Below are 14,717 nucleotides of genomic sequence, written 5' to 3' on the forward strand. Positions count from 1 at the left end.
GCACTCATCGTTCTGTGCCCTGCTGAGCGGGGCAGGGCCTGCCCTCATCCCAGTACTCTCTGACTCCTGGAGGAGGCTCCCACACTGGTGGAAGTGGGACAGGCCTCGGGGCTCTGAGTGGCCCCTCCCTACCCCACCTGCTGGGTGACGCACTAGGAGACCTTTGTTGAAGCTACACTGCAGACAGAGACAGCTTGCTGGGGATTCCTGAGCAGATGCAGATCTTCCACTTTAGAGGCAGGCTTTTAGATCCCAGTGTTCACTTCAGTCGGGTGTGAGATGCCAGGTGGGGGCTGGGAGGCCTTGGGCAAATCACCTTGTCTGGGTCCGTTTCCCTCCCCAAAAAATGTCCTACAAGCTGGGCCCTGGTGGCTCACGCCTGTAATCCTAGCTACTCAGGAGGCTGAGATCTGAGGACCACAGTTCAAAGCCAGCCCAAGCAGGAAAGTCCGTGAGACTCTTATCTCCAATGAACCACCAGAAAACTGGAAGTGGCACTGTGGCTCAAGTGGTAGAGCCCTAGCCTTGAGCTGAAGAGCTCAGGGACAGCACCCAGGCCCAGAGTTCAAGCCCCAAGACCAGCCTTCTCCCCCCTCCCCGCCCCCCCCCCCCCCCCCCGCCCCGCAAAATGTCCTACAAGACTCATTTCCATGGAAACATACATGGACTTCCAGGGTATCTTAGATGGCAGGAAGAACGGTTAGGTGTCAAGGTGTGTTCCCCCAAGAGAGGGGGACCTGGCATAGCTCTCCCTGTTACAAGATCCTGCCAGCCCCTGGGCCCTCTCAAATCTGTGCCTCCACTGCCCTCTTGTGGCCAGGTGGGATGCAGCTGCCGCCGAAGTAGAGTGAGAAGCTGCCCAGAGAAGAGACAGAAGGCAGGGAGGTCCTCTCCAGGAGGGGACCACAGAGGCCTCTGCTTCTGCCCACAGCACGCTCTGAGCTTCCTCAATAGGTATGGCCCCTAGATGCAAGCTGTATCTGAAACTCCCCTATGACTACACTCAGTGCCATCAGGCTCCAAAGAGGAGGAAAGTGCATCGGGCAGAGGGGCTGGGCTATTCACTGCCCTCACCAAGTCAACCTGTCCTTCTAGGATCAAGCCTCTGGGTCACACTGACCTATCACTGACAACAGGATTGAGCTGCCATCTCACACCTCCTCCACCTGCATGGGACTGGCACTGAGAATGAGCTCCAGCTAGCTCTTTCCCAATGCTTGAGCTGAATGGGAAAAGGAGGGAAGATAGGCTGGGGACACAGGCCTATAATCCTAGCCACTCAGGAGACTGAGATCTAAAAAATCATGGTTCCAAACAACCAACAAAAAGCCAGAAGTGGAAGTGTGGCTCAAATGGTAGAAGGCTAGCCTTGAAAAAAAAAAAGCAGGAATGTGAGACCCTGAGTCAAGCCCCAGTGGCAGCACAAACCAAAAGGAAACCAGGAAGCTGGCCAACCTAAGTGCTTTACTCAGCCAGGACATCCCTATAGAAAGGCTTGCTCCATTGTTCCCCAGCCCCTCCCACTCCCCCTTCCACCCTGATGGTCTGGATGGATTCCTGCCATCCACCCCAGTGAGTCTTGAGTCCCATCTAGAAGTGAGTTGCTCAGTACTGCCAGGCAGAGATTGCCCTGGAAAAGCCCAGAGAGGTGACTGCCAGCTTGCCGCAGGACCAAAGACACCAGAATAGAACCCTCATGCAGGCCCTGGTCTTTGGAATAGTGGCTTCCATACCCCACTCTCATGGATGGCTGTCAGCGGGGCTCTGCCAGCTCATCTCTATAAGGCTTCTCTTCCACGTAGCTGGTCTTCTCCAGAAGCCACTGCCGCTCAGGCTCGGTCATTGTCAGTCTGAGTGTCACCTCCTGGAAGACGCTGCTCACAGCCACCTGTGGGAGTCAGAGAGCATGGTCCACCAAAACCTTCTTCTAGCCCCACCACCTAGACCTAGAACTTCCCGTTTATGTCCCTACCTGCTCAAAGTGAAGCTTCTGGAACATCCGGATGCTGGGTTCATTTCCTTGCCCAATTTTAGCCTCAAACGTGGTGAGACCTAGTTTGGTCACTCCTTTAGTGGTGTTGGAGAGAAGCAAGATGAAATCCCCTACTAACCCCCTCACCCTTTCTGTCCCCATTTTTAAGTCACTTGCCTCCAGACTCAGGCCTGAAGCAGGCTCAGCTGAAGCCTGGTCATTCTTTTCCTTCTGTGTCTTCCCTTCTCTCCCTCCACAACCACCCCCATCCTGCCCCAGTCTGTTCAGATTTTCTTACCATAGGACATCATTAGAAGAGCAGCCTCTGTGCCCAAACCCCGGCCCCTGCAGCTGGGCTCTAGAAGAAAGCACTATGGCTGGCACCAGGAGCCAGGCACCAGTGAGGATGGTACTACCATGAGCATTCTGCACATGGAAGAAGTGCTGCTCCCCAAGGCTCCAAGCTTGCAACCTATAATCTCACTCAAAGTTGATCTGACTGCCTCAAGGCCAACAGTGACTCCTGGATGATTGAGGATTTGAATTTTTCTTTTTGCTTATGTGGTGCTGAGGAATTGAGCCCAGGACCTTAGGCATGCAAGGCAAGCGCTCTACCACTGAGCCACCTTCCCAGCTGGATGATTGAGGATTAGGATGCAGAAACTGGAGGGGCTCAGGGATCATTCCACAACATGGCAGGAAGCTCCAAAAAAGATCATTTATTTTTGCAGGGTCCCTTGCCAGCTCTAAAGACTGATTTGTTGGTGGTGGTGGTCACAGGGCTTGAACTGAGGGCCTGGGTGCCATTCCTGAGCTCTTTTTATTTAAGGCTAGTGCCCTTAACACTCTTGAACCACAGCTCTATTTCTGGTTTTCTCGTGGTTAATTAGGGATAAGAGTCTCATGGACTTTCCTGCCTGGGCTGGCTTTGAATCATGATCCTCAGATCTCAGCCTCCTGAGTAGCGAGGATTATAGGTGTGAGCCACTGGCGCCTGGATTAAAGACTGATCTTTGAAGAATCCACAAAACAATGAGTTCATACCAAAGCCTAAGTGAGAAGCCCAGGGTGGACCACCGGGCTGTGGGCTGTGGGGGAATGGCAGGGAAGGAGTATGCTGCCCTAGCAGGAGTTGGCTCACCAACATGGAGCTTCTGACTGAGCTCTCAGAGGTTAAGGCCTAGAGAGCTGAGGACCAGGGGGAAAGGCTGGGCCAGTGGAACTAACCTGCAATCATGACCTCAATCTCCCCCAAGGTGGGATCCTCTAGGTCCGTGAGGAAGAGGTTCACGTCTCCGGTCATACAGCTTTCTTCAGAGGGGCTTGGCCCGGCCCGCCACTTCTCCGCATCCAGCACAATGAAGGTACACTCTAAGGGGGAGACAACAGGGTTACCACCTGCATCCCCCAGAAAAGAGAGGCGGGAATGGTGCTCAGGACACAACCGTCTCTGTGCACAGCAGGAGAAAAGGGATCCACAGCTGCTTTCAACTCATTTTAAAGTTCCTAATGTGCCTTTGATCTGAGACTGGCTTCTCCACAGAGCATCTGTACTTATGAAAACCAGGGGCCAGACAGGGGGCTCATGCCTGTACTGTAACCTTAGCTATTTAGGAGGCTGAGAAATGAGGATCACCATTCAAAGCCAGCCACCAGGCAGGAAAGTCTTTGAGGTCCTTATCTCCAATTAACTAGCAAAAAGCAGTTCAGTTGGTAGAGTGCCAGACTTGAGCAAAAAAAAAAAAAACACACTAACGGACAGTGCCCAGGCCCTGAGCTTAAGTCCCAGTGTTAGCGCATGTGCACATGCACAAACATGCAAAAGCACCATAAATGAAGAACAGTAACCACAGTACAGCAAGAGACATGAGGGCAGGGCCTAAATTTACATTTGCAATGTCAAATGCTATAGTCTCTAAATGCAAGCCAGGTAACTGATCAGGGAAGAGGACAGAGGGTCACCTATAAGCACTTCAGATGGCATGAGAATTGAAGGGTTTCTAGCACCTTCATAATGCTTTTGTGGCCCCATCAGCACTGTAGGTTGGGGTGAGGAAAGAAGGGAAACTGGAGTTTGGAGTCAGCCCTCCCACCAACAGGCCAAGGCCTCGGATCCTCACTGTCCGTGTCTTCCCGCCAACTGCGCTGCATCCATACTCTTGCTCCAAGGTCAGTGGCTCAGAGGCAGTCACAACGCTGCAGTTCCTCTGACTGCATCCATTCATGGTACCTGCAGGAGCAAAGGACTGGCCTTACGCATGCAGTACCTAAGACAAGACCACAGACACAAGACCTGAAGAAGGTTAGTTCTACAAGAGAACGGCTAGACTGGACAGTTCAATCTGCCTGGCTTCCCACTCTGCCTCAGGGGTCAGTGTGGAGGAGCAGTGTAAAACCAGGCATTCCTCAAATTCCTGAGGGCCAACTGATCTCAGTAAAGAAAGATGGCAGATCTCCACAAGACAGGTTGACAAGGACCTCAAAAGGAAAAAACAAAAAACACTCCTCTATACCACCACTTTTGCAATCTACCAGACATCTGCCAACTGCAAAGAAGACTATCCTGTGACTGACTCAATTCCCACCTTTCAGGCAGGAGACATCAAAAATAGCCCATTCGGGTTGGGTTAGGCACCAGTGGCTCAGCTGAGATCTGAGGATCACAGTCCAAAGCCAGCCCAGGCAGAAAAGTCTGTGAGACACATCTCCAATTAACCACCAAAAACCAGAAGTGGAGCTATGGCCCAGGAGGTAGAGTGCCAGCCTTGGAGTGAAAAAAGCCAAACAAGTACAAGGCCCTGAATTCAAGTCCCAGTACTAGCACAAAACAGCAACAACAAAAATCATCAGCTAAGCCGGGCGCCGGTGGCTCACGCCTGTAACCCTAGCTACTCAGGAGGCTGAGATCTGAGAATCGCGGTTCAAAGCCAGCCCGGGCAGGAGAGACCGTGAGACTCCTATCTCCAATAAACCACCAGAAAACCGGAAGTGGCGCTGTAGCTCAAGTGGTAGAGCGCTTGCCTTGAGCTGAAGAGCTGAGGGACAGCGCCCAGGCCCAGAGTTCAGGCCCCACGACCGGACCCAAAAAAAAAAAAAAAAAAAAAAAATCATCAGCTGATCTTTTCAAGACAAATATTAAATCTCCAAGAACTGAGACTATTCACTGACATCAGGGAATGTCACTTACTTACAGTTGGGTGGGAACACAATTTTATTTATTTATTTGCTTTCCTGCATATATTTAGTTGACATAAAATGGCTGAAGAATGAGAGGAAAAAATACTAAGGAGTGGGGTGACTTATTCCCAGAGGCTATAATCTTCCACTTCAGCTTCATTTTTCCTATATGTTTCTTCTTCACAGAGGAAATATACAGGAGTTAGTCTTACCTCTGAGTTTACGCAGTGCTAAGGAGGGCCTCTTCACTATGCACTGGGGAACTAGCAACTCTGTATGGAACTACAATTGCATACACACACACACACACACACACACACACACGCCCCAGGTGGGAGGTTACCTAGGCACATGCTCAGACGTGTAGGGTACCAGGACTACCCTCTTTCCCAGAAGCATGGTGTTCTCATTCAGCCTCATAGCAGCAACCTGCAGGAGATTGGGGGGGCGGGGGGGGGGGGGTGGGGGGGGGGGGGGAGGAGGGCGGGATGGGAAGGGGGATGGCAAAGCATGGATGCAAAGACTTCTGGGCCATTTTCTTCCCACTTAAGGTGGGAAGGCAGGCTCTTCTGCCTGCAGCGGGGCTGACAGGGGCCCTCTGAATCCTTTCCTTCCAAACACTGGAGGAAACAGGCTCTAAACTCTTTAAGAAAGTTAACCAAGCTGATTGAGAGGTGCCAGTGGCTCTCCCCCTTGTAATCCTGACTACCAGGGAGGCTGGGCAGGAAAGCCCTTGAGACTCTTTATCTCCAATTAAACACCAAAAATCCCCTAGTGGTGCTAGTGGCTCAAGTGGTGAAGCGCCAGCCTTGAACGAAAATAAGCTAAGTGACAGCTCTCAGAAGGAAGCAATTCTTGGCGCTCAAGGGCCCCGTTTGGACTGCCATTCCTGTCTGTTCTGTGTATTCCCGAGAACATCAGTCCATCAAAGTCAAGCACCAAAAAGCCACGGTTCATCCTCACTGTGCCCAGAAACAACTTTCAGCCTATTCCAAACCTTCACGCCCTTCCTCTTCCTGCCCCCAAGCCTGGTCCTCCGGCCCACTCTTGAGTTCTCAGGCCCCTCCCTCTTGCGTGGTGCTTTAGTCTCTCCCGGGACCTCCCAGGAACTGCCAAGCTCACGCCTATGCCCCGCCGAAGCAAGTGTTGGCAACAGAACTGGCCTTCCACCTCTCCCAGACAGCCACGCTTCCACCACAGGCCGGCAGCCACCCTTCGCGCCTGCGCAGAGATGTGCACCGCCCACTTCCGCCACGCAGACGGCGGCCTCCAGGCTCAATCCAGGCCCCGCCCCCGCGAGGCGCCCAATCAGCGCGCTGCGCCCCGCCCGAGGAGCGCGCCGGAAAAGTGGGCTCTAGCGTCGGCGCATGCGCGCTGCGGGTGCCGGTGCAGGACCGCTGGCGCTGGCACCAGCTGAGGAGCTGGCGGTGGAGGCGGCGGCGGCCGAGGTGGCCGGGAGCGAGCTGTGCTGCAGGTGTTGGGCCGGGAAGAAGGGTGAGACGGGATGGAGGAGGGCGCGACAGCTGGGGCTTCTCCGGGAGGAAAGGCGAGGGGGAGGTTCCGAGGATCTTGAGAACTGAGGGTGGGGAACCCTAACTTAAGCAAGCTTGGCAGGTGAGCGCACGGGGAGTGGAGGCCCGGTTACAAAAGAGAGGCCCTGGGGGGCGAGGGGTGGATTGGAGGGTGACCCAGGAAAGCCTCAGCCCCCGGAACCGTGCTGGGTGGCAGCCAGCTCGCAGTTCCTGGAACCAAAGGGACATATGCACCCCGAAGTGTAGAGGGGGCTCTGGTGGTGGGTGGGACTCGGTGGCTTCGGGGGTCACCTGAAATGAGTCCGAGCATGAACATCTAGGCACAGGTCAGTACCTTGTTCAGCAAGAGAAAAATTAGAAGACATTTCCCAGATTTCCATTTTCCCGGGGAGACCCTTCCCGCAGGGCTGAGTCTGGTGGCAGGTATTGAGGAGGAAGTACTTGGGACCAAAAGGACCAGAATGAAGGTGTGGGGAACCTGCACGCTGCCCTCCCCACCCCCATCTCGGCGCATCAGAAAGCTAACGTCTGTCCTTTTGTCTTAGGGAGCTACAGCAGCCCCCGGCCCTGCACTGAAGGCACTTCTGCTGCTATCCACCCTTCCCCACTTTCTGGAGATGGCGGGTGAAATCACCGACACTGGAGAGCTCTATTCTCCCTATGTGAGTGTTACTTTTCCATCTGGTTTGCTTGCCACAGTGCTTCTGGCTTCTAGGGATGTGCACTTCCTCCTGAGGGGTGTATCATGCTGGTGTATGTCGATTCTGGTAAACAAACAAAGAAACAAACAACAGGGTGGGCTCTGACCCTTAGAGCCACATTGCTGCTGTCATGGTTTAGAACATGAGGATGAAGTTTATTCTCTTTTCAGATGATTATCAGAGAGCAGAGAGACAAAATGAACTTGCTAACTCTTGATAATATTTATCTCCAGCAGCTACACTTGCATATGATGCTGCCTTTCCCGTGGACAGTAATTGACAGCTGTTGACTTGGGATTTTACTCATCTCAGCAGTTTGAAACTTCTTTGGTCTTCAGCTGAGTTTTTTAAGTTGCACAACTTTTATGGTCTTGGATGGCGAAAGAGTTAGTGAAACAGAGACTTGCAATTGCAGTTTGGTGGAGTCTGCAATTAGGACAATTAGAATGATTGACTTCTATGTGAATCTGTATTATCTCTCACTCCCTCACCACACACACTCAGTTTATCTTCTGGTAATATCCAGTTGGTCATGGTTACGTCACAGAATCTTCTTGCCAGGTTAAAGATAATCATTTGAATAATAAAGACAGTGGACTCACATTACTACTAAGTATCATAGAGAAAGGCATCACTGCTTCAGGTAGCCTCTTTCTGGAATTTATCTGCCTTAAACAACTGCTATGCTTTACACCCCCACCTTTCTAGTCTGGGGAATCCCTCCTTTGTTTTCTAGTGGTGCTGCAAATTGTAGAATTGTAGCTAGGCACTGGTACTTCATGCCTGTAATTAATTCAAGCTACTCCGGAAGCTGAGATTTGAGGATCACAGTTGGAAGCCAGCCTAAGCAGAAAAGTCTATGTGTTGATCTCTAACCATCAAAAAACTGGAAATGGAGCTATGGCTCCATTTAAGTAGTAGAGCCCTAGCCTTGATCAAAAAAGCTAAGAAACCGTGCCCAGGCTCCATTACCAGGGGAAAAAAAAAATCTAGCATTACAGTATGATAGATTAAAAAAAAAATGCTTCTGAGAACAGCTAGAAGAAATCTTCCTGTTGGGCCAGTACCATTCAAGTACAGCAATGAGGAGCCTCCTTCACCTCTATAATGAGACAGGGAAAGTCTCTTGTAAACCCTGGAATAGAATGGAATGGAATGAGTGTATGTCTTGTTTGAGGAATCATGTAATGGCTCTCAGCCTCCCATATCAGCAAATAAAATGTTTATGCTGCCCCTAAAAGTCACCATGGTTTCTGCTTTTCCTTGAAATATCCACAAACTTAGAAATGAGGAAATGAGTCATTTTAAAAACTGTGTTTCTGAAGGAAAACACTTGGATATTCTCCCATTTCTTGTGTCCCTAGTCATTCTAGTAGTCATTTCATAGGTTAGCCTGTGCCCACAGGAGCTCAGGCCATTGGGCCTATAAGCTTCTGCTCTGCTTTTTTCTTTTTGCCTCCATTCCTTTGTGTTTCATTTGGTTAAGGATCTTTGTGCCAGGGCCATCCCTAGGCAATTATCACAATCAACTGCTTTCTTTTTTTGCTATGTAGGAAGATGATTGTCACAGTCAATTGCTTTCTTTTCATTCTATGGGTGAGGAAAGATGTAGGAAAAGTACATACTGGTGGGGATGAGGTGGTATTAGCCAGGAGGTAAATGGTTAGAGCTTTGAGAGGATAAAACACTTTTATCCTAAGTTGGATTTTTGTTTGTTTGTTTGTTTGTTTTTCTGGTGCTAGTATTGGGGCTTGAACTCAGGGCCTGGGGGCTGTCCCTTAGCTTTTGTTGCTCAATGGGAGTGCTCTACCACTTGAACCACAGCTCTACTTCTAGCTTTTTTCTGGTTAATTAGAGATAAGAGTCTATCTGATTTTTCTGCCTGGGCTGGCTTTGAACCATGATCCTCATATCTCAGCCTTCTGAGGTAGCTAGGATTATAGGCATGAGCTACTGACAGCTGACCTAAGGACATCTTAATCTACTATCCTGGGAGAATGATTCTTGATTTCCTGTGAGACCTAAGGGTTTATTATCCCGTGTGCCCACCACCCAGCAGAGTTGACTTCCCAGAATGTACTATAGGCGTCGGCATAGCACAATGAGGACAGAACATTGCCTCATCTGGAAGTGGCGCTGTAGCTCAAGTGGTAGAGTGCTCGCCTTGAGCTGAAGAGCTGAGGGACAGCACCCAGGCCCAGAGTTCAAGCCCCACGACCGACAAAAAAAAAAAAAAAAAGAACATTGCCTCATCTGCTTGAAAGACTAAGATACTGGGTGTCAGTTCATAAAAGTACATCAGCCCTCACTGATGGGCTTGCACACCTCAGCCCGAAACAGCCTTCTCTTAGCCAATTTACCCCAGGGTGAATTCTTTTCCCTTCCAGGAGTAGATGTTTGCTTATCTACCTTATTCTGCATAAAGTCTTTGGAATAGCCAATCAGTACTTTCCCAAGGGAAGTGATAAACATAAGAATGTCATTAAGGCCTGCCTGTGTCACCACGAGTGACCCAGGACTGGCATGTGTCCTCATTTGGGGGACCAGAGGTAGTTGAGATTAAGGTGGTGACTGTGATCAGGATATAAGATACAAGATCTGCTGGCTAGTTTTGTTGAAAATCATTGCTGTTGAGTTTGACAGAAAGGGCACTGACTTCACAGCCTTAGATCCTGTCTGGTGCTTGTACATGGCTGCGGAGATGTGCCCAGAAAGAAGCTGGTGACCCCAGCTTCTTGCACATCTGGTATGGGTTGCTGGGTTGAAGTTGAGGCAAATGGAGTGCTACACTGAGTTTCCTAGAGCAGAGGGGCCAGGGCAGTGTCCCAGGAAGCCGGAAGCTGTACCTTCACCACAGAGGAAGAGTGGAGAATTGGAGGAAGCTGTTCAGCTTGCATGCATAGGTTTTGTCTATGGAGACTATGATAGAATCTTTTCCCCTCCTAGTACTAGAGATTAAACTCAAGAACTTGTTCTTGCTGAGAAAGCACAAGAGTCCAATCCCTGCAACAGGGGCCTTATTCCTCTACTTCCGGCTGCCCTTCTAGGAGGCTGGCCCCTTGGAGCTGTCATATGACCCGCGGAGGACAATGCCTCCTTCCTCTCCTTCCTTCCCCATAGCTCCTCTTGACTCAGCCTGTGGCTAGACTCAGTGGTGCTCTGCTTATCTACATCTTATGAATGACCAGTCCTTACTGTGTACTTTTACTGAAGATAAAGAGGATTTAATGCTCTCCAGGACTGCTGAGGCTTTCCGGAAGGCTAAGAAGTCATGCCGTATCCTGCATGGGTACACAGTGCTCGCTTTGGAACTAAAAAATCACCACAAAACAAGGCAAACGTGACTACCCATTTCTTCTTCCAACTTCCAAGAGCTTACCCATAATTAACTTGTCTATGAAGTTGTTAAAGCTTCTTCCTCACTAAGATTTATTTGAGATTCCTGTGGACGCCTACTCCAGCAGTGGTTCACAGATGGTGAAGAGCTTGCCTCCCAGGAGACATTTGGCAAAGTTCAGAGACACCATTGGTAGAATGACTGTGGGGCTGTCAGCAGCCAGAGGTCAGGTTTGTTGCTAAACATCCTAAAATACCTAGATGACCCCCCCCCACACACACACCAAAAGAATAACCTGACCTCAAATGTCAACAATGTCCAGACCGAGAACCCCTGATCTGTTATAGGCCCTTGAACTTTCACACCCTAATTCAGTGAGTTTTCCGAAGTTGAAAATTCCTCTTGTACTATTTAATTTTCCCATAAAACATTGCACTGTACACCTCAGATCTCAGCCTCCTGAGTAGCTAGGATTACAGGCGTGAGCCACCAGCACCTAGCAAGGAAGGGTTATGTTTTAAAGTGTCAAGGAGTTTGTAGGCAGAGGGGTAGAGCTAGTGGAAAAAGAGATTTGCAGGTTGGGATGAGTTCAGAAGTCCAGGCACAAGCTGGGCCTAAGCAAGGAAGAAGAACATGTGTTCCTCAAAGAGAGGAAGCTGGCGCTGTGATCTTTTGACAGAGGCAGGAGCATGGCTTTGGGAATACACATCACATGGCCTCAGCACCTCAATCAAATAGGAGATGGAGGTGACATCTGGGAGCTTGAAGAATGAGCTTTGGAGCAGTTACTATGGGAAGTGCTAGGGGCCATGTCCAGAAATAAGTATAATTGGATGCAGCCATACCCAAGTGAGACTCCCTCATTTGTTGTGTGACCATCTTCTGGCTCCAAAGAAAACGTATCGGGAGCCTTTGGTAGCTCTGGCTCATGAAGGGAGGAGAGTAGGCCTTGTCCTAGGCAGAGTAGTGAATAGGTTAGAATGGGAGGGGGGAGGATGAGGGAGACTCAGGCTCCGCACACTCTTATAGTCCACCGACTTCCCAGCAAGTAATGAAGGCAACTGGTGCCCCGTGGGAATAGGCTTCTGGCTGGAGAAGTAGAAAGGTAGAGGTGTCTGGAGGCAATGGAGGCATGGACACTCGAGTTGGGGTTCAAGTCAGAGAATAGTTTTATAGCTGAGATCTTGGCAAAAGAAATAGTCCTAATTTTTTTAACTTAAAAAAAATTATTATTGTCTTTAAGTAGATGTACAAGAAGTTCCCATTCTACAAAACAGTATATGAATACAAGTGTCTGACAGTATTGTCACCCATCCCTCCTAACCCTTCCCTTCTCCCCCTTTTTTTTAAAAATTGAGATGGATGATTGCATGAATGTCACATATGTCACAGTACGGTGGAATACTGATACTTAGTTAAAGTCACAATCACATTTTAACCTTCACAAGGCACATTATCATTGTTTGTGAATTCTATGAGCTCTGACAATACAAATTATTTTTCCCGCCTCAGGTGATGTTTACATTTCCTTTTGCTTAGTGTAGGCTGTTATTCCCTCTTTCCCTCGCATTTCTCCCTTCCCATCGCTGTCTTTGGGTTGCTTAGCTCTTTTTCTTCTATGTCCATGGGCTCTAGAGTTGGGGTTCAAATCAGAGAACAGTTTTATAGCTGAGATCTTGGCAAATGAAATAGTCCTAATTAACTGAGCTAAGGTCAAGGCGGCCATGTTAGACTTAAATTTGAAACTGGGAGTCAGTAACCGGACACATCACCCTAAGGTTTGTGGTGGGATGAGTGCCAGAGTAACTGCTAGTGGAAATGGGGCTTCTTCAAGGGGCAATAAAATAGAATTAGGTGGTAGGGCCAGTTGTTCAACCTTGTATTACTAAAACCCACTACATTGTGTCCTAAACCCATTACATTGTGTGCTGAGAAAAATTGCTGGCATGTGAATTCTGTTTCAGTTATATGCCAGTAGTGGGACTTGAACTCAGAGCCTCGCATTCTCAGTTGGCTTTTTGGCTCAAAGCTGGCACTCTCCCATGAGCCATACCTCCACTTTCTACTTTTTTTCTGTTGGGACTGGCTTTGAACCAGGATCCTCAGATCTCAGCCTCTGAAATACCTAAGGTTACAGGCCTGAGCCATCAGTGCCCAACCTGTTTCCATTTTTTTAAGCCGTGAAGTTGGTGTAGGGTAAGGGATAAAGTTAAGGGAGCGTGACTGTCAATGACTCGAAGGGCAAGGAAGGGAGGAGGTTGAGTCATGTGACAGGCAGTCTCAGAGAAGTTCCTTGGAGGTCGGTGTTTTGGGTTCTCTCTTGTGCCCATGACACTGTCCTCAGGAAGACCGCATCCCATCTGAGCAGAGCTGATGTCTGTGCCAGTGCTTTGAGTAGTTGAAAAGGATGGCAGTGGAAGTAGAGACTAGAACTCACAGATCCCATGGCTTTGATACCTGAATACCACTGACACCTCCTAAGGAGCCTGGCTCCTTAGAACCTTGGTGTCCCTCTCCCTCCTTGCCTGCCTCCTTGTTAAAGGTCTAGGAAGTGCTATGAGGGTACGCTGTCCCAATCCCTAACCCCTAACCCCAACCCTAACACATAACCAAATCCTAACCCTAACCACATCCAATGCTGCCCCAACCATAACCTTAACACAAACCCTAACCCACACACTAACATGGACCCTAACCCATACTCCCACATATCCTAACCCAAATCTGTACCCTAACATGTACTCTTGGCCACTCGCTGATCTATTGAGGGGTAGGTTGATTAATTTCTGGACTTAGATGTCACTCCTGTTGGTTCCAGGTTGGGCTGGTGTACATGTTTAACCTCATCGTGGGCACTGGCGCGCTCACCATGCCCAAAGCCTTCGCCACTGCTGGGTGGCTTGTGAGCCTCATCCTGCTGGTGTTCCTGGGCTTCATGAGGTAAGAGGTGGCTGCAGGCTGTCCCATGGGAGCTGGGAAAATGGCTTTCTACCTTTCTATTTTTTTTTTTTAAATCAGTTGTGGGGCTTGAACTCCTGGCCTAAGCACTGTCCCTGAGCTCTTTTGCTCAAGGCTAGCACTCTTCCACTTTGAGCCACACACAGCGCTACTTCTGCTTTTCTGGTGGTTTATTGGAGAGAAAAGTCTCACGGACTTTCCTGCCCTGGCTTACTTCGAACCATGATCCTCAGATCTCAGCCTCCTAAGTAGCTAGGATTAGAGGTGTGAGCCACCGGCACCCAGGCTTTCTACCTTATATGTAGGTCCCAAGCTGGGTGTCCCTAGAGGAAGGGAAATAGATCCCTGGTCTCCTGTGCCTCCTGCTAATGGAGCCGATGCCCAACCCTGAGCAGTAAGGCCGAGACACTGGACAATGCCTTGGTGTGTTTTATGCAGTGCTGGCTGCCTCACCTCTGCAGATGCACCTTCCCTGCTCTGCATTTTATTACTTTAGCCATCACGCCTGGCTCTCTGAGAAAACACCACTAGCTAGAATCCAGCAAACATTAACTGATCTGAAAAATCAGTTTGGAATTTAGAATTTACTTAAGATGATTCACCAAGTAAATGGTAAACACACATTACACATACACATGCAGTGAGTCACGTAACAACTGGTCCCTTAAGGACCTTCCCTGGGCCATCGGGGAGGCTCTAGGAGCCAGGTATGGGGGAGGGGTTCTAGCCTGTGCTAGACAGACTCCTGAAGTTCTTCACAAGTGGCTTTATGAAGCAGAGATTTAGGACTAGTCACACCCAGCACCCTGCACCTCACAACCAGAAGTCCCCATAAAAGAGATGGTAAGGGACCCCTGGAGACACCTCCAAGGAGCACTTCCTTTAAAAGAGGCTCTGCCCCTCTCTTCACGCTAGCCACCATCCTGGTATTTTCTGGTGTTGTTTGTTTATTGTTGTCGTTGGTGTGTGTGTGTGTGTGTGTGTGAGTGTGATGGTATTGGAACCTTGCACTCTCCCTTAGCTTTTACACTCAAGGTTAA

The 14,717-nt window shown here is 49.6% G+C and overlaps 2 protein-coding genes across 4 annotated transcripts in view; one reads left to right on the plus strand and one right to left on the minus strand.

The window, feature by feature from the left end:
• Nucleotides 1–1,456: 1,456 nt before the first annotated feature.
• Nucleotides 1,457–6,366, minus strand: Nat9 (N-acetyltransferase 9 (putative)). Its single transcript, XM_042665501.1, is given in 9 exon segments — nt 1,457–1,888; nt 1,973–2,067; nt 2,271–2,330; nt 3,200–3,343; nt 4,093–4,125; nt 4,128–4,164; nt 4,166–4,202; nt 5,493–5,578; nt 6,272–6,366. Coding segments are annotated over 8 exon segments (618 nt in total). The 5' UTR covers nt 5,570–5,578; nt 6,272–6,366; the 3' UTR covers nt 1,457–1,753.
• Nucleotides 6,367–6,538: 172 nt separating this feature from the next.
• Nucleotides 6,539–14,717, plus strand: part of Tmem104 (transmembrane protein 104) — a 55,400-nt gene continuing 47,221 nt past the window's right edge. For 2 of the 3 annotated variants that reach the window (XM_042665496.1, XM_042665498.1), the window contains exons 1-3: nt 6,539–6,623; nt 7,227–7,343; nt 13,538–13,659. In XM_042665496.1, the coding sequence (XP_042521430.1) occupies nt 7,299–7,343; nt 13,538–13,659 (167 nt within the window). In that variant the 5' untranslated portion in view covers nt 6,539–6,623; nt 7,227–7,298. Of the gene's footprint in view, nt 6,644–7,226; nt 7,344–13,537; nt 13,660–14,717 lie in introns of all 3 variants that reach the window. The other variant, XM_042665497.1, reaches the window with a different exon arrangement.

Source organism: Dipodomys spectabilis, unplaced genomic scaffold (genome assembly GCF_019054845.1).
Source record: "Dipodomys spectabilis isolate Male_0828 unplaced genomic scaffold, ASM1905484v1 ptg000329l, whole genome shotgun sequence".
NCBI lineage: Eukaryota > Metazoa > Chordata > Mammalia > Rodentia > Heteromyidae > Dipodomys > Dipodomys spectabilis.